General features: G+C 35.2%; 4 protein-coding genes and 2 long non-coding RNA genes across 7 annotated transcripts; all 6 read left to right on the forward strand.

Moving 5' to 3' along the window:
- The first annotated feature begins 1857 nt into the window (after positions 1-1857).
- On the forward strand, positions 1858-4092 carry LOC115999726 (ribosomal RNA processing protein 1 homolog). Its single transcript, XM_031239618.1, has one exon. It carries the CDS (start codon positions 2040-2042, stop codon positions 3852-3854), a length of 1815 nt encoding a protein of 604 aa, XP_031095478.1. The 5' UTR covers positions 1858-2039; the 3' UTR covers positions 3855-4092.
- Positions 4093-4757: 665 nt separating this feature from the next.
- On the forward strand, positions 4758-6898 carry LOC115998939 (U4/U6.U5 small nuclear ribonucleoprotein 27 kDa protein-like). Its single transcript, XM_031238608.1, has 2 exons — positions 4758-5601; positions 5766-6898. The coding sequence occupies exon 1, from the start codon at positions 4872-4874 to the stop codon at positions 5592-5594; it is 723 nt and encodes a 240-aa protein (XP_031094468.1). The 5' UTR covers positions 4758-4871; the 3' UTR covers positions 5595-5601; positions 5766-6898.
- Positions 6899-7139: 241 nt separating this feature from the next.
- On the forward strand, positions 7140-10024 carry LOC115998938 (U4/U6.U5 small nuclear ribonucleoprotein 27 kDa protein). 2 transcript variants are annotated; one of them, XM_031238607.1, is made up of 2 exons: positions 7140-7982; positions 9744-10024. In XM_031238607.1, the coding sequence occupies exon 1, from the start codon at positions 7253-7255 to the stop codon at positions 7973-7975; it is 723 nt and encodes a 240-aa protein (XP_031094467.1). In that variant the 5' UTR covers positions 7140-7252; the 3' UTR covers positions 7976-7982; positions 9744-10024. The 2 variants fall into 2 exon arrangements, with proteins under 2 accessions (XP_031094467.1, XP_031094466.1); XM_031238606.1 differs by having other exon boundaries at positions 7142-7982; positions 9723-10024.
- Positions 10025-11755: 1731 nt separating this feature from the next.
- Positions 11756-12293, forward strand: LOC115998183. The gene is made up of 2 exons (XR_004093851.1): positions 11756-11855; positions 12109-12293. It is a non-coding gene; the product is annotated as an uncharacterized LOC115998183 (long non-coding RNA).
- Positions 12294-13283: 990 nt separating this feature from the next.
- On the forward strand, positions 13284-13757 carry LOC115998253. The gene is made up of 2 exons (XR_004093861.1): positions 13284-13319; positions 13573-13757. It is a non-coding gene; the product is annotated as an uncharacterized LOC115998253 (long non-coding RNA).
- Positions 13758-19269: 5512 nt separating this feature from the next.
- On the forward strand, positions 19270-24533 carry LOC115998958 (VIN3-like protein 2). Its single transcript, XM_031238638.1, has 5 exons — positions 19270-19447; positions 19646-19732; positions 21314-21986; positions 22112-22431; positions 23144-24533. Exons 2-5 carry the CDS (start codon positions 19711-19713, stop codon positions 24337-24339), a joined length of 2211 nt encoding a protein of 736 aa, XP_031094498.1. The 5' UTR covers positions 19270-19447; positions 19646-19710; the 3' UTR covers positions 24340-24533.
- The last annotated feature ends 2453 nt before the right edge of the window (positions 24534-26986 follow it).

Here is a 26986-nt window from a genome sequence, read left to right on the forward strand (position 1 = left end):
CAATCAGATCTGGATAAGAATTAAGAAAGGCGAATGTGCTTTTACAAACTAATTTATTGAGTAAAAAGAATTTTAATCCCATAAACTTTAATTTATTTATAATTGTTATATGTTTTGAGTTAGTTTCTAGTTTAAATACAATACATTATTATTATTATATTGTGATTATTCCTAATAAGTTTTGTATGACAATAAATTAAATATATAGTACATTTTCAAAAGTTCACATGTCAAATATTAGGTTATACCTAAGACTAACTACCTAATAATTTCATATAGCTAGAGCCTAAAGGTGGTCATAGTTGTGATCAGGATCTAAGGATTTAATTAGTTCAATTTGTACCACTTGACAAAGGGTAAGTGCCAATTCAAGCCGACCTATACCAAATCATTTTCAAGTTGAACACTAAAACCAAATTTATAAGATTGTACTGCGTGCGTGACACTATTGAATATGACTTATATGAGTAACAAGTATGGTAAGTGTTCGTACGTTAATTCAAGTCTATACCAAACCGGCCAGTTTCAAGTTGAATACTAAAATTGAGCTAGCTTATGTTAATTAAGCCTATATGTGGTTGATACTTTCTATGTTTATTTATATGTTTTAAATATGTTTATGTAGATTAACTTTTGTTGTAACTTCTTGCTACTTCTCCTCACTTGTACACTATTTATAGTCTGCTGGTTATTCATTAATAAGGCTAACAAATAACCAATTAAATGAACATAGAAAATCAGCACGGAGGCAGGGTTGATGAATCATATGTGAATACCTGTTGTATGAAAATATCTTCTTGCGTTCGGCACCCAGTCGCCTTCACCAATCCCGACTGCCCGCAAAAGGTGGGCGAATGAGTTTAGATATGATCCTTCAGTGAGGATTTTAATTTTCTGGATTACTCAGCGCCTAGTCTACACCTTGTGTTGATTGACCGCGAATGATTGAAGGCTGTTTGCACTTGTGTACTCACCAGTCTCTTAGATAAGCTGCAAGTCTCGAGTGTATGAGCATGCTCTTAATTGGATACGCCATTCGATGGTATGTAATCAATAAGTATATTCATTTTAATTTTGAGTGCACGTGTGGAGCCCAAAGAAGAATCAAATCAAAAAATATCAAATGAAGAAATCCGAGGATCCAAACAAACGGTGAGACGAAACTAAACCTCGTGAAGTAATTGGGAAACTGCGAATAACATATATGCCATACGCCTCCTTTCATTTACGGAAAATTTTGTTATTCAAATTCCAGCTCTAACAACTTCTTGTTAACTAAGACATGTGAAAAGCCAAAACTAACAACTTACCTCTCGAAAATGTGATGACTGTTTATAAGAAAATAAAGTTGTGCTTTCATTACTAGTGTTGGGCAGATACTGCTTTTGATGCAGCAGTAAACACTTGATCATAACAATAAGTTAACATCTCCTTTTGTCTGTGACGAATTCTTTGCTCAAGATGAAGAGTTGGGATAAAGATTTCACCTCCATCATTTCCCAATTAGGAGATGAAGACGGGAAGACATCAATATTCGCTTTCATATTTTATTATTTATTTATTTTTTACAAATCTAAAATATTACTAATAAAATGACACATGAATGTTACATCAATTTTAAATTTTATATTCATATTACACCGTACATTTTTAATAGTAATTTGTAAAAAAAAAATAGCATTATATGTATATTTGCAAGTTTGGATGTGCAATTAAAGTTGTTTCCCAATTTAATAAGGTAATTACTATTTCGATAAAAATCGAATACTTTATTTGAGCTTATCCCAAATTAATTTAAAATAAATACCTATTATTTGTTGGTATAAGTTTAATAGTAATACGAGCGGATGAGAAAAGTTAAGCAAAAGAGTATAGTATTAATTTAGACGTGCCGTGCCCTAGCTTAGGGTTTCTCCGCTCTCTGCCTCTCTGCATCAAATTGCCGTTTCTTCTCTTCTCTTCCGCAGAAGCAGAAGACACACTTGAAATCAATCTCCGATCGATAGTTTAATTTTTGTGTTAGGGTTTCGCAAATCGCAATGAAGAAGCGATCCAGAGAGCTGAAACCTAAACCCGAAACTCTGATCCTCGACGCCGTCGCTCCCGGCCCCGCCCTCATCAAGTACTTGGCTTCCTGCAGCGCCCCCGTCCGTTCCAAAGCTCTGCGGTTGCTCGAGGGATGGCTGGAGACGCAATCCGAAGTCTCCGACGACGACATGAAGAAGTTCTGGAAGGGACTCTTCTATTGCCTCTGGCATTCCGACAAGGCCCCCGCTCAAGCGCATCTCATCTCCCGCGCAGCTTCGCTCGTACTCAATCTCCAACTCTCTCTCGCTTTACATTATTTTTCTGTGTTTCTCGTTACATTGAAACGCGAGTGGAATGGGATTGACCGCTTGAGGCTTGATAAGTTCTACTTGCTTGTTAGGAAATTTATTCGCGCGATTTTCGATTTGTGCAATAAATATAGCTGGGATTTAGAGCTTCTAGGTAGAGTTGTTGACACCTTTATTAATAATGCGTTTTTAGCTGAGGATAAGTTGCTGGGGAATGGAGTGTGTTATCACATTGCTTCGGTTTGGCTGGATGAGTTGAATGGTTGTTCTGTTCCTGTTGATCAGGAGGTGGTTGGACTTTTGTTTAAGCCATTGTTTGAAGTAATGGGGAAATGCGAGGACAGGGTGATGGTGGGGAAAGTGAAGAGCTGTGTGTTTGATGAGTTGTTGAATATGGGGAAGAGTTTATTGGAGAGGAAGAGGAAAGGGGTTGAAGGCAAGGAGAGCTATGCAGAGGTGGCTCTTGGGTTGATTGCAATGAAAATGGGGTTTTCAAGAAGGCTTTTCGAGGTTGGATCATCTGCGGAATGTGTTCAGGGAAATAGGAAAGTGCTTTTCAAGTTGCACGATGAGTTTTTGAAATTGGAGAAGAATTTTGAAACAGCGGGTGTTGACATTGTGCTTCCTGAGGTTACTGTTGAGGATGAGGAGATGCCTGAATTGGTACCAATTGAGAATGGCAAGACTGAAGAGGATGCATCAGAAAGCTATGATGATGTTCAGGAGGATGAGGGACATACTGATGAGGCCTTGAGAAAGTGCAAGAAGGCTAAGACAATGCAGGATGGAAGCAATAAAAAAGGTAAAAAGAAGGAGAAGAAAAAAGGGGTCTCTCAAGATGATTCTGCAAATGAGAATTGTGTGCCAAATGGGGAAGTTGCACCTAAAGAGTTGGAAAATTCAAAACGAGGGAAGAAGAAAAAGAAGAGTGAGCCTTCAGAAAATGGATCTGCAGTTGAGAACATCCGAAAAGATGAGGTTGAGAATATGATATTGGCAGGCGGTAACGGTTCCAGTTCTGGTCCAGACAGTGAGAGCAAAGTGACTTTCAACGAGTCTGTTATTTCGAATCTTCAGATGCAGTTTGAGAAAGTTGCTGCTGAAGTTGATTCAGGTAGCGATGATGATGATGATGGGGATGCCACTCCTGTCATTTCCATGAAAAAGAAAAGGAAGAGAGCTAAAAGTGCCTCGTGTATTCCTGACATAGACAATGCAGGAGATTCTGCAGTTAGTGCTACAAAGAGTGCAGAGAAGAGCTCTAAGAAAGTTAGGTTTGCAATGAAGAATAACTTGGTGTGGAAACCGCACAGTCCAATGCCTCCACAAAGCTTGCGATTGCCACCCTCTCTTACTCCCCGGGGCAGTGCTCTCAAGAAGGGTGTGCCTCCAGGTCCAATAAGAGAGATGCCTCCTGCGACAAAGAGGATGAAACAGAAAAAGAAAGGCCGCAAGATACTGAGGACTATCTCTCCTGCAGTGAAGAGAGTGAAAAAACTCAAAGCTTCATCACCATAGCCCATAGGGTGAAATTGAGGTGGTTGGAAAATCACGGTTTTAGGCACTCTGTTGTATTCACCCACCTTTCAAGGGTTAATTGTTTTGTCCGTGTCATTTGAGATACACTTTGCTGGATCAAAAGTTCATTTTGAACATCCTTTGGTTGTTTGTTGCATTTGAAACAAATTATATTCTGAGGAGAGTTGAGTTTGAATACCAAATTGTTTAAAGAATCATTAAGCAATTCTTTCATTAATTCTTTTTGTATGACCGCATCAATATACTACTACTTCTAGTGGCTTCTGCAAAAAGTGTCTTACATAATGTCTTAAAGCAAAATGTGAAGTCCATTTGTTTGGCCAATTCTAACAGGGGCCAATAAATTTTAGGAGATCTCAAATGATTAGTACTTTAGTATACTTTTTTAAAAAATAAAAGAAATTGTAAACACTATTTCAATCTTGATGGGACTGTGGGGAGATTAGAGACTCGGAAAATGATTAGGTTTGTTTCAACCCAAGGCATCGTTCAATCAATACAACTATACAAGTAGTGTTAGGCCAAGGTGAGGGCCTGCCCGAGATGATATAAAAGTACTCCGTAAGTAGATGTGACTTTATAGTTTTAACTATATAAATTGAATTTATGCTTATTAGACTCTAATTTTGATTTGCTTTTGAGTTATGTTACAGATTTACCACTTATAGTTAGAGAAACTCTTTTTTTGCCCAATTGTAAAAAATGGATTGATCTTTTTTTTTTTTTCTCTGTAATATTTTGTCTTTAAGATAATAAAATTTTGGGTTTGTATTTAAAAAAAAAAAAAAAAAAAAAAAAGGTAAAAACCGACTCACACGCATTACGCATATTTGTGTGAGTGTTAGTACGGGTGGGTTGGAGTGAGATTATCCGCTTAACCATTAACGGTTAAAATGACGCCTGTATCCTCTCTATACCTTGGTAAACCTCAAGTTGAAATACTAGTAAGCTGAGCTCAATCTCCTGCGGCTCGATCTGTCTCTCCCCGCCGACGCCATGACCGACCGTGACCGAGTTCGCGATCGAGACCGAGATAGAGACCGCGAAAGAGAAAGAGACAAGGATAGATACAGAGATAGAGACAGAGACAGAGACAGGGAGCGAGATAGAGATCGGAAAAGAGACCGTGATGAACGCGAACGCGACCGAGACCGGAAAGAAGGGGAGCGCAGCAAGCGGTCTCCTTCTCCTCCCCGTTCGCGTTCATATACACCTGACCGTGTCCGATCCCGGAGAGCCCGTTCCCGCACTCGCTCCCCGTCAACCGACCGCCACCGTCACCGCCATCGTTCCCCGTCTCGTTCGCGCTCTCCTGACCGTCACCACCGAAGCCGGAATCACCACCGCCACCGCACTCCTTCCCCCGAAAGCCCTCCCAGAAAACGCCACAAGGAGGAGGGTGAAAAGGATAGGGATAGGCAGCGGGACAGGCAGAGGGCCGTTTCGGATTTCGTTGATGGAATTGCAAAGGAGCATAAGCAGAAGCAGGATGGAGAGGGCGGCGCAGCTGCGGAAGGGAGTGCAGAGATGATTGATGAGGACGAGCTTGAGATGATGAAGAAATTAGGTATTCCTGTAGGGTTTGATTCGACTAAGGGAAAGCCGGTTGCCGGGAACGATGTGGGCGCTGTGAGGAAAGTGACCAAAAGGCAGCCTCGACAGTACATGAACCGGCGTGGAGGGTTCAATCGACCCTTGCCTGCTGAAATCAATCGCTAATACTCAGGTTTGCATTCTGCTCTATGGAATGCTGTTACTTGCTTGTTTTTATGCCTTTCCATACTTAATTAGTTATAGGCTTAGTTATCTTTGTGCACATTTTCTTTCATTAGACATTGCATGATGTGGAAGTTTTGTCTATTGCTCCTTAATTACTGTTCTTAATTGCAGACTTTGGATTTGAAGTTTGAACCCTATGTAGGAATTATCTGTTTGAGGATATCTATACAACTAGATCTCTAGATGCCAATTTAGCACTCCAATTGATAGGAAAATTATCAAACCATTCAGGAGTTCTGCCCCAAATTTGTATTTAAGTTAGTTGGTCTGTCTTAGCAGTCACATTGACTATGAATTTTGTCTCAGTTAAATTGTGAAGTTGGATTACTCTGGGAGAATACCAAATACACAAGACTATAATTCATTTGAATTTTAAAATGTGACTTAAAATCCCCACCACTATCGAGTGTTGACTCATGCTTTATTGATTCTTTTGTTTTTGGGGTTTCTTGTCTGCTTGTAGTAGCAATGTCTTCTTATAAGCTCTCTTAAATTCACTTATGGGTTCTTCTAAGTAAAAACAAGCACAGAGTCATAGAATTTCTCTTAGGCAATATGCTCAAGTGCTCACACATTTTATTGCTCTCAAATCAAGAACTAAGCATATTCACATGATATCCTAGCATAAACACACAAAACAGTAGCATACATAGCATGAGAATATGAGATCAAATAAAGTTTAACAAATGGGGATAGGAACTTCAAATTTCCATTATAATTTTGGTTCTTTCATAGATTTAGTTCTCACAAGGCTTAAGTACATACTATTCAACTTATACTTGAGTGTGTATAAAAATAATGCCAATGCTTATGTCACAATTGCTTTTAGAGCTTCAAGGGTGCTTGGTTTCAGTACTTCGGCAAAATAGTTCACTATTTCATCCTTTATTGCCTTTAAAAACTTATGCACAGTGCTTATTAGGAACCTAAGGAGTGTTCAAGGGTTGGAAGTGCTTACCTAGTTTGAATATCTATCAAAACTTGAGGTTTTTCCTCCTTAGTCTTCTCTTGCCTCTTTTTCTTTTTTCACTCTCTTTTAGTTTCTCTATCTATATTCCTTTCTCTAAAGAATGGAGTGTTGTGTGGAAGAGTGAAAGTGATATAACAGGCAGGTTTTCAACCGATCCAAATTATATATATTTTGAGTTGGGTGGGTAAGAATGTGATGGAGAGCAGGCCTAGACTGTGTTGTGGGGTTGGTTAACCCATTTTTGAGCTGCTTGAAAATTAAGATTTTAAGAAAATTAATGTTAGAAGGTTAGTGGAAAAGCTAATATGGAGTAACATTGTATGCCACCTGTTGCTTAAAAGTGAACCACCCACCCAAACACTTTAAATTTGGGCTAAAATTTCTTCCCCTCTAGCTTATGCCATNAAAAAAAAAAAAAAAAAAAAAAAGAGGTAAAAACCGACTCACACGCATTACGCATATTTGTGTGAGTGTTAGTACGGGTGGGTTGGAGTGAGATTATCCGCTTAACCATTAACGGTTAAAATGACGCCTGTATCCTCTCTATACCTTGGTAAACCTCAAGTTGAAATACTAGTAAGCTGAGCTCAATCTCCTGCGGCTCGATCTGTCTCTCCCCGCCGACGCCATGACCGACCGTGACCGAGTTCGCGATCGAGACCGAGATAGAGACCGCGAAAGAGAAAGAGACAAGGATAGATACAGAGATAGAGACAGAGACAGAGACAGGGAGCGAGATAGAGATCGGAAAAGAGACCGTGATGAACGCGAACGCGACCGAGACCGGAAAGAAGGGGAGCGCAGCAAGCGGTCTCCTTCTCCTCCCCGTTCGCGTTCATATACACCTGACCGTGTCCGATCCCGGAGAGCCCGTTCCCGCACTCGCTCCCCGTCAACCGACCGCCACCGTCACCGCCATCGTTCCCCGTCTCGTTCGCGCTCTCCTGACCGTCACCACCGAAGCCGGAATCACCACCGCCACCGCACTCCTTCCCCCGAAAGCCCTCCCAGAAAACGCCACAAGGAGGAGGGTGAAAAGGATAGGGATAGGCAGCGGGACAGGCAGAGGGCCGTTTCGGATTTCGTTGATGGAATTGCAAAGGAGCATAAGCAGAAGCAGGATGGAGAGGGCGGCGCAGCTGCGGAAGGGAGTGCAGAGATGATTGATGAGGACGAGCTTGAGATGATGAAGAAATTAGGTATTCCTGTAGGGTTTGATTCGACTAAGGGAAAGCCGGTTGCCGGGAACGATGTGGGCGCTGTGAGGAAAGTGACCAAAAGGCAGCCTCGACAGTACATGAACCGGCGTGGAGGGTTCAATCGACCCTTGCCTGCTGAAATCAATCGCTAATACTCAGGTTTGCATTCTGCTCTATGGAATGCTGTTACTTGCTTGTTTTTATGCCTTTCCATACTTAATTAGTTATAGGCTTAGTTATCTTTGTGCACATTTTCTTTCATTAGACATTGCATGATGTGGAAGTTTTGTCTATTGCTCCTTAATTACTGTTCTTAATTGCAGACTTTGGATTTGAAGTTTGAACCCTATGTAGGAATTATCTGTTTGAGGATATCTATACAACTAGATCTCTAGATGCCAATTTAGCACTCCAATTGATAGGAAAATTATCAAACCATTCAGGAGTTCTGCCCCAAATTTGTATTTAAGTTAGTTGGTCTGTCTTAGCAGTCACATTGACTATGAATTTTGTCTCAGTTAAATTGTGAAGTTGGATTACTCTGGGAGAATACCAAATACACAAGACTATAATTCATTTGAATTTTAAAATGTGACTTAAAATCCCCACCACTATCGAGTGTTGACTCATGCTTTATTGATTCTTTTGTTTTTGGGGTTTCTTGTCTGCTTGTAGTAGCAATGTCTTCTTATAAGCTCTCTTAAATTCACTTATGGGTTCTTCTAAGTAAAAACAAGCACAGAGTCATAGAATTTCTCTTAGGCAATATGCTCAAGTGCTCACACATTTTATTGCTCTCAAATCAAGAACTAAGCATATTCACATGATATCCTAGCATAAACACACAAAACAGTAGCATACATAGCATGAGAATATGAGATCAAATAAAGTTTAACAAATGGGGATAGGAACTTCAAATTTCCATTATAATTTTGGTTCTTTCATAGATTTAGTTCTCACAAGGCTTAAGTACATACTATTCAACTTATACTTGAGTGTGTATAAAAATAATGCCAATGCTTATGTCACAATTGCTTTTAGAGCTTCAAGGGTGCTTGGTTTCAGTACTTCGGCAAAATAGTTCACTATTTCATCCTTTATTGCCTTTAAAAACTTATGCACAGTGCTTATTAGGAACCTAAGGAGTGTTCAAGGGTTGGAAGTGCTTACCTAGTTTGAATATCTATCAAAACTTGAGGTTTTTCCTCCTTAGTCTTCTCTTGCCTCTTTTTCTTTTTTCACTCTCTTTTAGTTTCTCTATCTATATTCCTTTCTCTAAAGAATGGAGTGTTGTGTGGAAGAGTGAAAGTGATATAACAGGCAGGTTTTCAACCGATCCAAATTATATATATTTTGAGTTGGGTGGGTAAGAATGTGATGGAGAGCAGGCCTAGACTGTGTTGTGGGGTTGGTTAACCCATTTTTGAGCTGCTTGAAAATTAAGATTTTAAGAAAATTAATGTTAGAAGGTTAGTGGAAAAGCTAATATGGAGTAACATTGTATGCCACCTGTTGCTTAAAAGTGAACCACCCACCCAAACACTTTAAATTTGGGCTAAAATTTCTTCCCCTCTAGCTTATGCCATTACTGTCACTAATCAACTAATTAACTATGTTGCACACTTTGTCATTCCCTTCTCCGTCTCCTTTATTTTTTCATTTTTCTCCACCTGTGTGATTTTTATTAATTTCATTGGTCTTCAAATGTGCTGCTTTTATTTTTGCATTCTTTATGGTTTCCACCATGAAACTGCATCTTTTGTATGGATCTCAATCCTTTATGGTGTCTAGCTGGTTGGTCATTTTATGCTTTTGTGGATGCAAGTAGTAGGTTGTATCTAATACTACGTAATAATTTTGTTGGAAGTCTTCATCAGAAATAAAACTGTTGTTTTACAGATCGGTCTCCATTTTTGGCAGCTAGGGTCAGTCAATTGAGGTGTGGACACCTTTGAGAGAAGTGTAAGATTTGATGAATTTAGTTGCTGGAGGTGGTTGTATTTGTACTATATTTTCCTCCAACACCATCCACTGCTTACTTTGGTCAAGCATGAGCAGACAGATGTTACATAGTATATTGCATTCTGGCCATATTCTTATATCATCTGGATTGTCGTTTGCTTTATATAATGTGCTCCTTAAAATACTCTGCAATGGATTAGACTTGACTTGTTCTTCCCTACGCAACCACATTGTTAGCATTTGCCTTGTGTCTGGCTTTTCAGTTTTTGCCTTAACTTATTACAACTGGTATATGGTCCGGACTTATAGTATAGTATATGCAGAAAATAAATTGTTTGGTCGACAACCTCAAAGCTTTTATGAAATGAAACAAAATTTGATACTCTTAGTTGGCAGCCAAGGTAGAAAACAAATTAAATGAAATGCCTAATATACTCAACATTTGCTGCCGGTGTTGATTATGCCGTAGTAACATATTGCATTAGTTCCCAATTTTTTAAAAACTTATTTTTGACATATTTTGTCCTTTGGAAAAAATATATATATATATATATATATATATATATATATATATATATATATTCAAGTTGAACCAAATCTCCAGAAAGGATGTGCAGTGTGATGAAAGATACAGTGACCTACCTCTCATATTTCTAGCCAAAACTGAGGGGTTCAAATAATGTATACATAAATATCCTTGCATAAAGTTTAAAGAATATTATGTACAATAATATAATGGAGGAAAGGAATCAAGACTGTCAAGAGTTGAGATATCAAAAATTAAAAAGAAAATGACAACATGATTTTATTATAATGAGATTGACATCAATAAATTATTTATTTTTTAAATTAGTGTAATTTTTTTTCTTTTTAAAAATATGCTATTTATATGTAATTAAAGATGGCCAAGGAAGTAAAGATTACGTTGCAAACACCAATAATTGAACATATAGGGTATATAATACGGTATGATGGCAGAAAACATCATGTGTTTGCTATATGAAATATAAAATTAATTAATTTAATTATATTTAAGAATTGAATAGAGCGGGCGGTGCGGTGCAATTGGGTGATGGATGAGGCCATATGATGTGAAGATTCCACCCAATGCTAGTTGTCTACTTCCGATTCCTTACCAACAAAAGTTGAAGAAGTAATACATACAAACAATATAATTTCGTAAAAAATTCATATTTGATTATCTATCTTGTAATAGACTCAGATAATTTATAAACAATTAATAATAATTATAAAATATTACATACATCACAAGTCTTGATATATACGTAGAAAATTTAATGAAAAAAATTGAGTGATTGGTCCAATCAATTTTATCACATCGTCACAAATCACAAATCTTGTTATCAGTTAGGCATATGCAGCTTTCAGTGTTCACTATCACTACAATTTATGCTATCAAAGCTTTTTAAGGGTGTAGAATCAACCATGCTTATTATATCTTATCTGGATAAAATCATTATTCATCACGGACTTATACTACAAAAAGGAACACCACATTTCTAGTTATAATATATATATATATATATATATATATATATATATATAAAATTAAGAATTGTTAAAATATTCATATAATTAATCTATACTTACTATATATAAAAGTATTATCCTCCTCCTAAATTTTCCCGTCCAAACTTAGAGGCATTTTAGTGATTTTATTAATTAATTTATTTATTGATTATTTATTAATTTATTTATTGATTATAAGGTAAATTGGACAATTATTTTGGGTAAATTATTGATTATATTAGTTAACCATAAATATTTTCATAAAGTTAGCAATCAATTATTATTACATAATATATATATATATATATATATATATATATATATATATATATATATATATATATATGCCACCATGGTTTTGGTTGTTTTTGTAGCATATGTATTTTTTATATATTTTAAATAGTATATACTGTGAACTCTCATCTCCACCGCAGATGAGAGGCGAACAACGACGATGGTGAGTTCTTTCTCCGACGAGTTCTCGTCCTCCGGTTATCTCTCTTTCCCCGCCGGTCGAAGAAGAAGATGATGAAATGGCAGGTAACGTTTTCTTCTTTTTCTTATTATTATTATTATTATTATTATTATGAGAAGAGAGGAAAGAAGAAAGAAAAGAAAAGGAAGAAAGAAGAATGGAACGCCAGAAGAAGAAAGAAAAGAAAAGGAAAAGTAAAGGAAAAGAAAATGGGTATTGATAAAGATGATGGTGATGTTTTGTTTTATTATTATTATTATTATTATTTTTTGTTTTATTATTATTATTATTATCCCGCAATAAAAATTTTTTTCATAGAGCCTCTGGGATGGAAGGCGCCAAGGAAAAGAAACAGGAAGAACCAGAAGAAAAATGCTACTGGTGGAAGTTATGTAGAGCACATGGCCCCAAATTAAAGCATTCCCTATTTCCTTAACTAAGTCTTCGAATTCTGTAGATCTATTAAATTTGTGAAATTCACTTCTACCGTGATTCACTGCCTCTTCAAGCTTCCCAACATGTGCAAGGAAATCAAACACTTTAGATTATTGTAGTAGCTCAACCATAACTGAGTTCTATTCTTAAAAAAAATAGAAAACAAAGAAAACTATTAAAAATTAATTAATTAATTGTTCTTTTATAAAAAACAAGGAAATCAAACACTTTAGATTATTGTAGCAGCTCAACCATAACTGAGTTCTATTCTTAAAAAAATAGGAAACAAAGAAAACTATTAAAAATTAATTAATTAATTAATTAATTGTTCTTTTAGAAAAAAAACATAAACAGTTTCCCCTACACCATTTTTACTTCAACACAATTCGCTTTTTCTTTGTTTGGGTTCATTCCCATGAAGTGCTTTATTGGGATCTAAAGAAAAAACAGGGTCATTCGGGGTAATCAAGTTTTTTTTTTTTTTTTTTGCTTACCTATTCTGTTAAGAGTATAATAATAATAATAATAATATAATACTTCGTAATAATAATCTTAAACTCTTGAATATAATTTCTCTAATATTAATAATATAATAATAATAATAATAATAATATTTCAAAACACTTAATATAACTTCCTACTTAAATTTTCCTATTAAATCCGTTTATAACGGTAATTACAAATATAGAAAAACAATATCCTCATCCAAAATTTTTCCGCCCAAACGTAGGGCATTTTAGTAATATGGTAATTATTATGATAAAATAATATTAATTATAATTGGTTATAATTCATTATTAGTAATTATAGTATTTATTATGATAGAAATATTTTACAATAATATTTTGCATCATCAATTTAAAATGGAACGGAAATGAGGTAAATTGGAAAAGGAAATGAACATTAATAATTGACTGAAAATTAAAAATAGAAAAGAGAATGGAAATTATGTCAATTAAAAAAGGAAATGAATATTAATAATTGACTGAAAATTAAAAAAATATCCATAATTAATTAAAATGGAAAAAGGAAATGGTCAAATCATTGCATTTTAAATNCCCCGCCGGTCGAAGAAGAAGATGATGAAATGGCAGGTAACGTTTTCTTCTTTTTCTTATTATTATTATTATTATTATTATTATGAGAAGAGAGGAAAGAAGAAAGAAAAGAAAAGGAAGAAAGAAGAATGGAACGCCAGAAGAAGAAAGAAAAGAAAAGGAAAAGTAAAGGAAAAGAAAATGGGTATTGATAAAGATGATGGTGATGTTTTGTTTTATTATTATTATTATTATTATTTTTTGTTTTATTATTATTATTATTATCCCGCAATAAAAATTTTTTTCATAGAGCCTCTGGGATGGAAGGCGCCAAGGAAAAGAAACAGGAAGAACCAGAAGAAAAATGCTACTGGTGGAAGTTATGTAGAGCACATGGCCCCAAATTAAAGCATTCCCTATTTCCTTAACTAAGTCTTCGAATTCTGTAGATCTATTAAATTTGTGAAATTCACTTCTACCGTGATTCACTGCCTCTTCAAGCTTCCCAACATGTGCAAGGAAATCAAACACTTTAGATTATTGTAGTAGCTCAACCATAACTGAGTTCTATTCTTAAAAAAAATAGAAAACAAAGAAAACTATTAAAAATTAATTAATTAATTGTTCTTTTATAAAAAACAAGGAAATCAAACACTTTAGATTATTGTAGCAGCTCAACCATAACTGAGTTCTATTCTTAAAAAAATAGGAAACAAAGAAAACTATTAAAAATTAATTAATTAATTAATTAATTGTTCTTTTAGAAAAAAAACATAAACAGTTTCCCCTACACCATTTTTACTTCAACACAATTCGCTTTTTCTTTGTTTGGGTTCATTCCCATGAAGTGCTTTATTGGGATCTAAAGAAAAAACAGGGTCATTCGGGGTAATCAAGTTTTTTTTTTTTTTTTTTGCTTACCTATTCTGTTAAGAGTATAATAATAATAATAATAATATAATACTTCGTAATAATAATCTTAAACTCTTGAATATAATTTCTCTAATATTAATAATATAATAATAATAATAATAATAATATTTCAAAACACTTAATATAACTTCCTACTTAAATTTTCCTATTAAATCCGTTTATAACGGTAATTACAAATATAGAAAAACAATATCCTCATCCAAAATTTTTCCGCCCAAACGTAGGGCATTTTAGTAATATGGTAATTATTATGATAAAATAATATTAATTATAATTGGTTATAATTCATTATTAGTAATTATAGTATTTATTATGATAGAAATATTTTACAATAATATTTTGCATCATCAATTTAAAATGGAACGGAAATGAGGTAAATTGGAAAAGGAAATGAACATTAATAATTGACTGAAAATTAAAAAAATATCCATAATTAATTAAAATGGAAAAAGGAAATGGTCAAATCATTGCATTTTAAATNAAAATTAAAAATGAAACGGAAATATTTCAATAATAATATTCTACATCATCAATAGTAAATGCATATTTTAAACAATATTAAAGATAATTAAAAATGGAACGGAAATATTTCAATAATAATAATATTCTAAATCATCAATTAAAAATGGAACGGAAATTAGATAAAAATATGATTGCGTCTCATATTTTAATTGACTGAAAATAAAAAAAGAATAATTGGTTGAAAATGAATTTGATATTACTAATTGGCGAAATATATAAAAAGATCACTAATTTCTCATCTTTCTCTTTATTGCTTAGTAGTGGAGTCAAATTACGTCCCTCGGGACAAGGAAAAGCTCTATAAGACTCCAAGTTGATGCGTTGTTATTTGGCCAAGGAATATCAACGTGTTGCCATCAACCAACAAACACTGGCATGCTTATTCCATGACTCCAAGGTACATATTGCATTTATACACTTTTTTTACAACATTGAATTTTAAAAATATTGGACTAATATTATAGTTTAAACACATACTATAATTTAGACTCATACTCATACTATATCGGTTGAATGCTTTATTTCAGAATACTGAATTTATGTTGTATGTTAGACAATCATACTTCAATATACATCACAAAATTTAATCACATAATGGATTTGCTATCCACAAAATATAATCACAAAATGAATTTGTTACTCATAGAATTTGTATCCATTTAAAAATTTCTAAAGAATTTGTCAAACAATTCAACAAACTCTTGAAGGAAGGGAAAATCTATAATACTCACAATTTTGTTGTGCAAACCTCTCACATGAGGTTTAAGTCGTGCGAGCAAAAGTACATTATGAAAACGAATAATGACACTTTGATTAGTGTTACGGATTAAGATGATTCTGATTTTTCCAAAGACATGTTTAAACTCAAGGATTTTGAGTGTTGAAGGCTCCCGGAGGTGTGGATAGCAACCAATGTAATTTTTAATTACAATTTCGTTCTACCTCATGTAATAAAAAATTTTTAGCCTTGATTTTTAATAGTTATTTTCGACCAGGCCGGGCATAACACCATTAGAAGCTACATATTCGACAAATCTAGAAGTCATCTCCGTTGATGAAACTACTCCTGAGCAACCGTCTTTGAAGAGAATAAACATGGATTGTTCANAAAATTAAAAATGAAACGGAAATATTTCAATAATAATATTCTACATCATCAATAGTAAAAGTAAATTAAAAATGAAAAGGAAATATTTCAATAATAATAGTCTACATCATCAATAGTAAAACAATATTTTAAATTTTAAACAATAGTAAAGGTAAATTAAAAATGGAATGAAAATATCAGTGCATCTATTATTCTAATTGACTAATTAACTGGAAAAAAAAAAGGAATAATCGACTGAAAATGAATATGATATTACTAATGACTGAATATATAAAAGGAAATGAATATTAATAATTGACTACAAATAAAAAAATATCCATAATTGACTAAAATGAAAAAGGAAATGGTTAGATAATTGCATTTTAATTAAAAAAGGAATGGAAATATTTCAATAACAATATTCTACATCATCAATAGTAAATGCATATTTTAAACAATATTAAAGATAATTAAAAATGGAACGGAAATATTTCAATAATAATAATATTCTAAATCATCAATTAAAAATGGAACGGAAATTAGATAAAAATATGATTGCGTCTCATATTTTAATTGACTGAAAATAAAAAAAGAATAATTGGTTGAAAATGAATTTGATATTACTAATTGGCGAAATATATAAAAAGATCACTAATTTCTCATCTTTCTCTTTATTGCTTAGTAGTGGAGTCAAATTACGTCCCTCGGGACAAGGAAAAGCTCTATAAGACTCCAAGTTGATGCGTTGTTATTTGGCCAAGGAATATCAACGTGTTGCCATCAACCAACAAACACTGGCATGCTTATTCCATGACTCCAAGGTACATATTGCATTTATACACTTTTTTTACAACATTGAATTTTAAAAATATTGGACTAATATTATAGTTTAAACACATACTATAATTTAGACTCATACTCATACTATATCGGTTGAATGCTTTATTTCAGAATACTGAATTTATGTTGTATGTTAGACAATCATACTTCAATATACATCACAAAATTTAATCACATAATGGATTTGCTATCCACAAAATATAATCACAAAATGAATTTGTTACTCATAGAATTTGTATCCATTTAAAAATTTCTAAAGAATTTGTCAAACAATTCAACAAACTCTTGAAGGAAGGGAAAATCTATAATACTCACAATTTTGTTGTGCAAACCTCTCACATGAGGTTTAAGTCGTGCGAGCAAAAGTACATTATGAAAACGAATAATGACACTTTGATTAGTGTTACGGATTAAGATGATTCTGATTTTTCCAAAGACATGTTTAAACTCAAGGATTTTGAGTGTTGAAGGCTCCCGGAGGTGTGGATAGCAACCAATGTAATTTTTAATTACAATTTCGTTCTACCTCATGTAATAAAAAATTTTTAGCCTTGATTTTTAATAGTTATTTTCGACCAGGCCGGGCATAACACCATTAGAAGCTACATATTCGACAAATCTAGAAGTCATCTCCGTTGATGAAACTACTCCTGAGCAACCGTCTTTGAAGAGAATAAACATGGATTGTTCATCGTCTTCAAAGAGTTTGAAAAAGCCTAAGATTGAACCTACGGCATGATAGCCTTGGTTGTTTTGTTTTTGATTTACCACACAATATTTATTTGAGTTTCAGTTCTTCTTAGTTTGACTGGAGTAATTAAATGCTTAATAGATGGATTAATTAACTCATGTTTTCTTAAGGGAAACTGTAAAGGAAGGAAAAACTAAAAAATGCACTAATTAACTCATGTTTTTTTTTTTAACAAAATGACAAAATTGCTATATATTTAGACAAAAAACGTATGTTCCATACAAATGATTTAAGATAACAATTGATTCCTATAACTGAGTTGCTAGAGAACAAGTACATTTGTCCAATTTATAAAAATCATAAATAATGATATATAAAATCTCCAAAGTTATAACACCGCATGCGTAGATCTACACATTAACTATTAATTTGAGCAATTATTTGCTCAAACTCAAGCAATGATAACATCAAAAAATATAAATGATCCAAAACATATCTTCAATTGCACTATATAATATTTGATGACCTAATTTAAATAATTATATATATTAATCCAAATATTTTTAACATATTATAAAAAATTCATTCCGTGCATCGCACGGGCGAAAATACTAGTAAGGAAATAAAAAAATAAAAGTGTACTTTTGAGTGTGAATTAGTTATAACAAACGAAATAATTAAATTAATCCTCTACCTAATTATAGAGAAGAAAAGGTAAGATGTAATCCAATTAAAATGGTATAATTAAATGGTTTATCCTCATATATAATCAATTAACCATGCATCATTAAAGGATCGGACCAATGGAAAAACTAAAATGCCAAAATGTAAAAGTCCGGCCTCCATTTAATTTGTGGATAGCGCAGCTAGCTATTGGTGCATGCAAGCTAAGCTAAGCTAGATAATCTCTTTCCCTCTTTCTTTATATAGTGTTCACATGATTTGGTCGGAGGAGGAAACGCCGGTCAAATATATGCATGTATCATCTGTTCACATCGTCAATATGATCGCCTTCCATCTACGATACCTCAGCTCGATCGCCATCATATATATCTTGTCGTTGATTGCAGGCCAGGCAACAATCATCTGCACGCAGTTTGCTGCACATTATACGATGACATACTAATTAGGATTGTAAGTCAGGCCTAAGAAGTACACGAAAGACTCATATTAGGCTAAGAAAGGAAGACAAATATAGGATATAAGAGGTTGGATGGTTGGATTACAAAGTGTGAAGATGTAAAAAGTTTGTGGAGTCTAGATAGAAGAGACACGGAGTAGCGGATTAAAGTGTAAAGATTGAGAAGATGAAGTATAGAATAAGAGGAGATGGAGAGTTTAGGAGTTGGAATATGCATCCATTATCCAACACCTTGTATATTTTGATATTTTCATGAATGTATCAACACACACACTTCAGCCATGTAATTAAAATTATTTATTAAGAAGAAGAAAATAGAAGCATAGTGTAATGATTCGTCGTTTGACTTGATGTCATGATTGAAGATGATGAGGCGAGAATTTGAATCTCACTGGAAACAAGTTAGGGTTTGCCCGATGAGCAATGAGTTGATTGTGTGATTCGCGATTTACCTTTGCAGTGTAGTAACTCTAGAGGTTAGACTTTGTAGACTTATTATTAGTCCAATTTGTCAAAACGGGGCTCGGGAGCACCTAAATATATATTTTTTTAAAGAAAAATAGAAGCATGATTGGGGTCATATTTGTAATTTCACAATAAAATAAAGAAACAAATAGCAAAAAAAAAAAAAAAGTTTGAGAGAGGGAGAGAGAGAGAGAGAAAATGAGGATAATAGAATAGGGAAATATTAGATAGGAAAAAGAAAAGAAAAGAAAAGAAAAGGGCGATGACATGCGGCCGCTTTTTTAGTTTTGTTCTCCTCTCCTTGCGGCCTCTGCCCTCTGCCGTTTCACTATTTATTCATTATTTCGGTACGCTTCGCTCTTTCTCTTTCTCCCCTTCTCTTTTCTCTCTCTCTCACACACACACAAGTTGTAAACCATTGGTGCTTCATTCTCTCTCTCTTCATCAATCTTCATGGATTCCTCCCTGCAACTTGCACGCCTATCTCAACGCCCCTTCTCTTCTTGGTATTTGCAATCCCCTCTCAACCACTCTCAATTATATCTACTCATACGTAAACCATATATATAATAAAAGCTAACGTCGGCACAGATGTAATTGTCTGTGTGGGTCTCTCTCTCTCTCTCTCCCTCCCTCTCTCTCTATGTATATCCGATTTATCGATTTTTGTCTGTTCTGAGAGATTTATCTCTATCTGTGTTCAGAATAATTGTTTCTGTGGTGGTAATGTGAGTGGAATTGCGTAGTAGCTGAAGCAGCAACAGCAGCTATGGATGATTCTTCCTTGGAGGGTAATTCTCTTTTCTTGCTCACTCTTATGTTTTCTTCTTTGTGTTTGTGCTTCGTAAATGACAAATTAGCTTTCTTGTCACGGCTGATCCGTCAAAAGATTCCACTCTTTCAACTACGAATGAATCACCAAGACCTTCCAAATTCTTGATTCACACTCAGCTGTTAGCTCTGTTTCTGATCTGTTAGTTTATATGCAAGTAGTAATTTCTGGGTTTTCTTTATTTTGGTATCTTATTTATTTCTTACTTTTTTTCTTTCTTTCTTTTGGGTTATTCATTATTGGTTATTTTGGATTATTAGTGGAAACTACACTTATTGGGATCTATTAATTAATTTCAGTATTATTTATCTTACTTGTATTAAATGTCAACAAAATGATGGCAGTCTCTTCCTCTATCTTAGTGACATGAAAAGAGTTTTACCAATGAAAGTTGAATAGCTATACATAAAGAAGCATCCATGTTGAATTATCAGTCAATAAACATCTAGAAATTGTATTCTTATGCTAACTGTAGCGTCAAATGGAAGTTTGTTCAACTCCGTGTTTCCACTTGTTAAACTTTCTCTGTATATTATGTGCACTCTCTCATGTGTTTAACTGCTTCCACTTTGTGCCCTTCATTATGTGTTTGACTGTACGGAAAATGGTGTCAAAACATTATTTTCAATGATACCGTGGTAGTTGGAATATCATGTGGCAAGCTGTCTTCTTGGTTTTCACAATAAATATGCTTTTTCTTTGAGTTGGTGATGGTTGTTAGGAAGGAGCAGTAATTGTTTCATCATGCTAATCTGTCACTTTGCTGCAAATCAGAATTTTTTTGTTCAGTCATATCAGTAGTTTGGCAGCCTTGTTATTGCTCTCTGAACTCTCAAGTCCCATAGAACTATGCCAGGTTGTGGACTTGATTAATGCTGAGAGAAAAAGATTTTTCCTCTTTAGGTCCCTAGTTTTTATCTTTTTTGACACTTTGACCTTAATTATAAATATGGCCACCCCAGGTCTCCTTCAACTATACAAACTTAACCACCATATACCTTCCTTATTGACACCATTAATAAATTGATTGATGGACTAACAATGGCTAATGTTAGACAAAGAGTTAGCCACCATTAGTCTTTGTCATGGGTTCCTTCCAAACATAATGGCCCTAAATAGAGGTGACTAACTTTATACAGTGATGGACCATATTTGGCCACAATAAAATATCTGAGGAAGTAGATTTTTTTTTTTTTTGCTGCAGCTCTTACTATTTGTCAATCTAAATGCAAGTATTGTCTGCTTGTTTTGCATGGCGTACTATCATCTCCTCCAAGATGCAACTAGAAGACATTCATGATTCATTTTAGCTAGTAACATTGAGTTAAATACACTTGCTGATAGAAGTGATTGACTGCAATTGAAAAACTAAAAAGAAATGAAAAGAACCTTAGCACAAACCCAAAAGTGTGCAACAAATATAAAGAGAAGTCAAATTTTTGTATTGAGAAGGGTGCATTATTGGCAAATGGGTACTCTAACATATCTACAACAAATTTGTTTATCTGAGATAGATACCCTTCTGATTTCTTGTCTGCAGGTCTCTTGGATCCTTCAAAGTGCAGCAAGTTGCAAATGGAGGAAAAACGGAAACTTGTTTATGACTTATCAAAGATGTCAAATTTTTCTCCTGAAATGCTACAAGCTTGGAGTCGCCAGGAGATCTTGGAGATACTCTGTGCAGAGATGGGAAAAGAAAGGAAATATACAGGCCTAACAAAGTTAAGAATTATAGAGAACCTTCTAAAAATTGTAGCTGAGAAGAAATCACTAGAGAATGGAAGTTCTAGTAATCTTGAATTGCCATCATCAGAAAAGGGCCAAAGAAGTTCCAAAAGGCAGAGAAAAGCTGATCACCCCAATCATTTCCCTACTGCCACAAGTAATGTTTCAACTACCAATCCTACCAGTGACTTGGGAAATGTTATATACTGCAAAAATCTGGCTTGCAGAGCTAGGTTAAATAGTGAAGATGCATTTTGTAAGAGGTGTTCATGCTGTATTTGTCGCAACTATGATGATAACAAGGATCCTAGCCTGTGGCTAGTTTGCAATTCAGAGCCTCCTTTCCAACGCGATTCTTGTGGCATGTCATGCCATCTTGAGTGTGCCATTAGACATGAAAGATCTGGAATTGTGAAGGATCGACAAGATGAGGGAATCAATGGAAGCTTTTATTGTGTATCTTGTGGAAAGGCTAATGATCTCCTCAGGTATTTCTTGTAATCACTAAAATCTAAGAAAGCTCCCTTGTTTGATTGTTAATGCTGCTTTTATAGTTCATTTCTGTGGTTCAAGGTAAAAATTGAGAGGTTTTTAATTGATCTAATTCTTGCAGTTCTTTGAGAAAACAACTAGTGACAGCAAGAGATACTAGGCGGGTAGACATATTATGTTATAGGATTTCTCTAGGCCAAAAGATCCTTGGTGAGGCCAAAAGTTGTAACAAGCTGTACACCGTTATGGATGAAGCAGTGAAAAAGCTTGAGGAAGAAGTGGGCCCTTTAACTGGTTCACCAGTGAAGACGGCAAGGGGCATTGTGAACAGGCTTTCTTCTGGTCCAGAGGTTCAGAGGCTTTGTGGTTTGGCAGTTGAGTATTTAGACTCTATGCTTTCAGAGAGAGTGCTTGAAGTGCCATCTGACCCTAAATTGCAAGGTAATTTCGTTTAAAGCTCTCAAATATGCTTGAAACACTTGTTTATTACTCCTTGATGAATGTTTCAATTTCTGTTGAAATGAAACAGTAAACTAAATTTAGAAGATATCTGTAATAGATAAGGAGCAAACTTAGTGTTAGAAGGCTTTCACTGTTACAAAAAGGTAGCCTTTTATGCATGGTAATAATACATAAGAGATGAAAATACAGAAAGCTCGACTGTATTCTGTAACTTGTGCAGGATTGGGAAGAATCTGAATACTGATTTGATGCAGTGATTATATGCTGCCTGAAGTAGTGTATTCTTCTTTTTCCTGTTCTCGATTATTTAAGGCATGATTTTAAAGCAATGTTTCAACGTTGATTTTTCAAAAAGCTTTGATGAAAACAGTTAATGCTAATGAGATCCCTGGGAAGACCAAGATGGGCTTCCAAATTGTTAGTAGTTAGTTATAACTGATTTCCTGCCACTGAGGTATTAGAAGGCAATTTCTGGTTTTCCTTTTCTTCTCTTTGGGGTTGGGGATTTGGTAGAATGTGCATTACATGTGTTTGTTCTAGTTTTGCCTGTATCTGAAATTGCAGTTCCTCGGATAAGAAGTACACACCATTCTTTCCTATATTACCAACAATCTGTTTGTCACTTTATATTTGGTATCCATTTGAGGCAAATGAAAATCATTCAGGGTTGAATAGTTCTCTAACTTTGCAGATTGTAACGTGATAGCTTCAAAGCTAATCAGATTTGAAGATGTTTGTGCCTCATCTGTTACTATCATCCTTAGTCCTGAAGAGTCAACAGTGGGGAATTTTGTGGGCTACACCTTATGGCATCGAAAAGTTGATGATTTGGAATATCCTGTGAACCATACATGTACACTGTTTGCGCCAAATACCAGGTTTCTACTCTCAGGTTTGGTTCCAGCTACAGAGTATCTTCTGAGAGTTGTGTCTCTTGATAGTCAAAGCAAGTGGGGAGTTTGTGAACTTCGATTTGAGACAAGTAATGAAGTGTCACATCTGAACTCAGAGAATTTGGAAGTCGAAAGAAGTCAGAGTGTGCGAACAAACTGTAGCAGCCCCTCTAACCATCCTAGTGTGGAAGAAGATGGAATTAATGATGACATGCCATCCTACAGTAATGAGGATGAGGACAGAGGGGATAATTCTCTTTCTTGTTACACTGATAATATCACCTCTACGAATCTATGCTGTGAGGGCAAAAGCCCTAAAGCAACGACGACAGTGAAAAATATTATTCCATCTTTGGGAGGGGAGGAGCAGATGATGCGAAATTTTAGTAGCTCCACACGGCTTACAGATGTCATAGATGTTGAGAACAAGGATTCTCCAGATGCACAAATAGCAGAAGAGACTAGCACTGGCAATGGGTCAAACACTCCTCCCGAAACCATCCTGGAGCACGCACCATATTCTGCAGGTAACTTGGAAGCGGGGGGGTTGCCCATCACGCCTTACAAGACAGAGAGCATGGACTTCCTTGGACGAAAAGGTAGATTCCAACCCGGTGGAAAGGATGGCGAGAATGGGTGTGGAAAGGAGGATACCCGAGGTGGGAGCTCCTCAAAGAAGAGAAGCATCGAAAGGTTTGATAAACAGTGTGGCGTAATGGGGGGAGACAAGGATGATTTCGAATACTATGTGAAAGTAATCAGATGGTTAGAGTGCAGTGGGCATATTGAGATGGAATTTAGGCAGAAGTTCTTGACGTGGTACAGTTTGAGAGCAAATCCTCAAGAGGTTCGGGTAGTGAAGGCATTTGTAGATACACTTATTGAAGATCCAGAATCATTGGCTGGGCAGTTGGTTCACAGCTTCTCAGATGTGATCTCAAACAAGAAGTCTTCTATGGTGCCTGCAGGGTTTTGCCTTAAGCTTTGGCACTGAACTCCATCATTCCTAGCTTTCAATTCTCTTCTCTTATTAGGAGCTGAGGATACAATTCAATTGCAAACCTCATCTCATGTAGGTTGCTCGATCTGCATTAATTCTTTGAAAAAAACCCCAAAAAATATTATTGTTATTTGTTAATGTTCACTGTTTTTAGTATTCTTCAATTTTAGTCACCATATATATTATAATTTATATATAATTAAAACCAATATACTTGTGTTATAGGTGGATATGATGCTGCTTGCAGCTTCCACATATATATAATTTGATGAAATGATTAGATAGGAGTATATATATATATAGGGACGGTCTGGAATACACCACTATGTATACAAATATACACCACCCAATGTTAAAAAATGCATCACAATGACAATACAAAAAATACACCACACATCCAAAATAGTGCACCATAACTCCCCGCCTCTAATAGTGCATTTCCTAACATTGTGTGGTGTATATTTGCATATCTAGTGGTATGTTTTTTTGGTGATGCATATATAAGGGTGCATATTTATGTGGTGCATTTTTTAACATCTGTATACATAATGGTGCGGCTGCACTAAGACACGATCACAATTGATTATGACTCCCTCTCTATATATATATATACACTGTTACACTTTGCAATGCATGCATAGTTGACCATATTTAGTAAAATGAAAGGTACGGCCGTGTAATTAATTATAGATACGTTGATGAAGTTGTGAATTGAAGCTTTAATACAATCTGATCCGATCCATGCATGGGCCAATATAATACAAGACCACCGCTTACGTACTCAGAAACTGTTTTCTGAATTTCAAAAGCTAGCATTTTTTTAGTGTTTGAAAAAGAAGAAGAAAATGATGTGTATGTTACGATCCATCCAGCTGATTAGAGCTAGCGATGATGATTCTTAAGAAGCTCCGATCCTCCTCCTCCTCATCTCTTTATCCAGCTTAATTAGCTTCTTCCTAGCTGCTGCCATCAATCTCTTATTGCCTTTCCAAAGTTTGGTCCAGGCCGGCGGCGAGTAAGTGATTGCGGTTTGAGATTGGCAATGAGCTCTGATCTGTGCCAACGGCGGAGGACTGAGAGGTGGAATGAGTAGCTGCTGGTCATTTCTCGGTGGAGTTTTGGGGGCTCCAGCCTGTATCTCCCACTGGAAGGGAATTATTCCTTTAGTAGAAGACATGCAATAATAGAAACGGGAGGATGATTCTGCTCCAACAACTGAAGATGATGATGATGATGATGATGATGATAGTCTTGAGAGGAGGGATCTAAAACCATATCCATCATCATCTTCTTCTTCTTCTTCTAGTCTGAAAAATGCTTTGTGACGACGAGGCTCTTTGCTGCTATTATTATTCTTCCCAGCTTCTTCATCCTGTAGTTGTATATCATCCATCACATGCATCAATTTATTATTACTTGTTAAGTTATCAAATAACAACTAACTTCCAAACCCCCAGGCCATGTATATATATATATATATACTAAGGAAAAAAGATAGATCAGAAGAAAAGATGAAATAGATAGAATATTAAAGAACGAAATAAGCTAATTAAGTAGACTCATCATGATCATCTAATTAATTTTTGCAATAAATACAAATTAAACTAACCATTATAGCTTTGATGTTCCGCGAAGTGCCATAACAGAAAGGGGCATTGGAGCAAGAAGAGGACGAAGATGAGGAGGAGGAGCAGAAGGAGTTGGAGTTGTTGAGTGAGGCAATGAATTCTGTGTCAGAATCCCCAACCCCAACATTATTATTATTATTATTATTATTTTCGCGTTGATGATGAATGGTACTCCTATCCCTATGCTCCTCCTGCAAACCTCCTTCTCCTGATGATGATTTTTGAGCAATAATGTTAGCATGCTTTCGCTGCAACATTTTCTTGATTTTCCTCCAACAAGAATGCTGTTGTGAGTCAGTGTGGTGATGAAAACAAGGCAAAGGGAGCCCCAAGCTTTGCAAGGAAGGGGGAGGGCTAAGGGGTAGTAGTAGAATATTATTATTAATTTCATTGGGTATTAGTTGGGTGGGTGTGCCCGGCTTCTTCTCCCATTTGAACGGAACTCCCTCGGCTCTCCGGCAGTAATAATAAACGCTCGACGACGACCGCCCTGCACCACCTGACGCCTCCCGACAAAGATAAATCCTCCGCCGCCTCAATTCCTCTCCTTCCACAAATATTGCTGCTGCTTTATTTTGGTAATCATCACCACCCGGACCATTTTTCACATCCATTATATTATATATGTTTCGATTTCAAAGATATATGTATATATGTACGTGCGTGCTTTTGTTATTTCTGTGCAGTGTTTGTTTTTTCAAAGATTATAGATGATCGAGTACGTTACTGTATCATGTTGCAGATCGATATACACATATATATATATATATATATTGAGAGAATGAGAGATGGATGTATGGGTATTAATATACTATTATTATTGTCGCTCATTCAAAGGCGAAATTAAAGGTGAGAGTTTGTTTGTGCACATGATGGCCGGGCGGATCGAATTGAAGACATTCGGATTCTTGGTACCTCCTCTTTATGTCATACCCAAGCAAGCAATGCAAGCCCGCATTTAATTTGTTCTTTAAGGTTACGTCAATGCAACGACTAACACGTACTCTACTCTA

The sequence above is a fragment of the Ipomoea triloba genome, chromosome 12, assembly GCF_003576645.1.
Source record: "Ipomoea triloba cultivar NCNSP0323 chromosome 12, ASM357664v1".
NCBI lineage: Eukaryota > Viridiplantae > Streptophyta > Magnoliopsida > Solanales > Convolvulaceae > Ipomoea > Ipomoea triloba.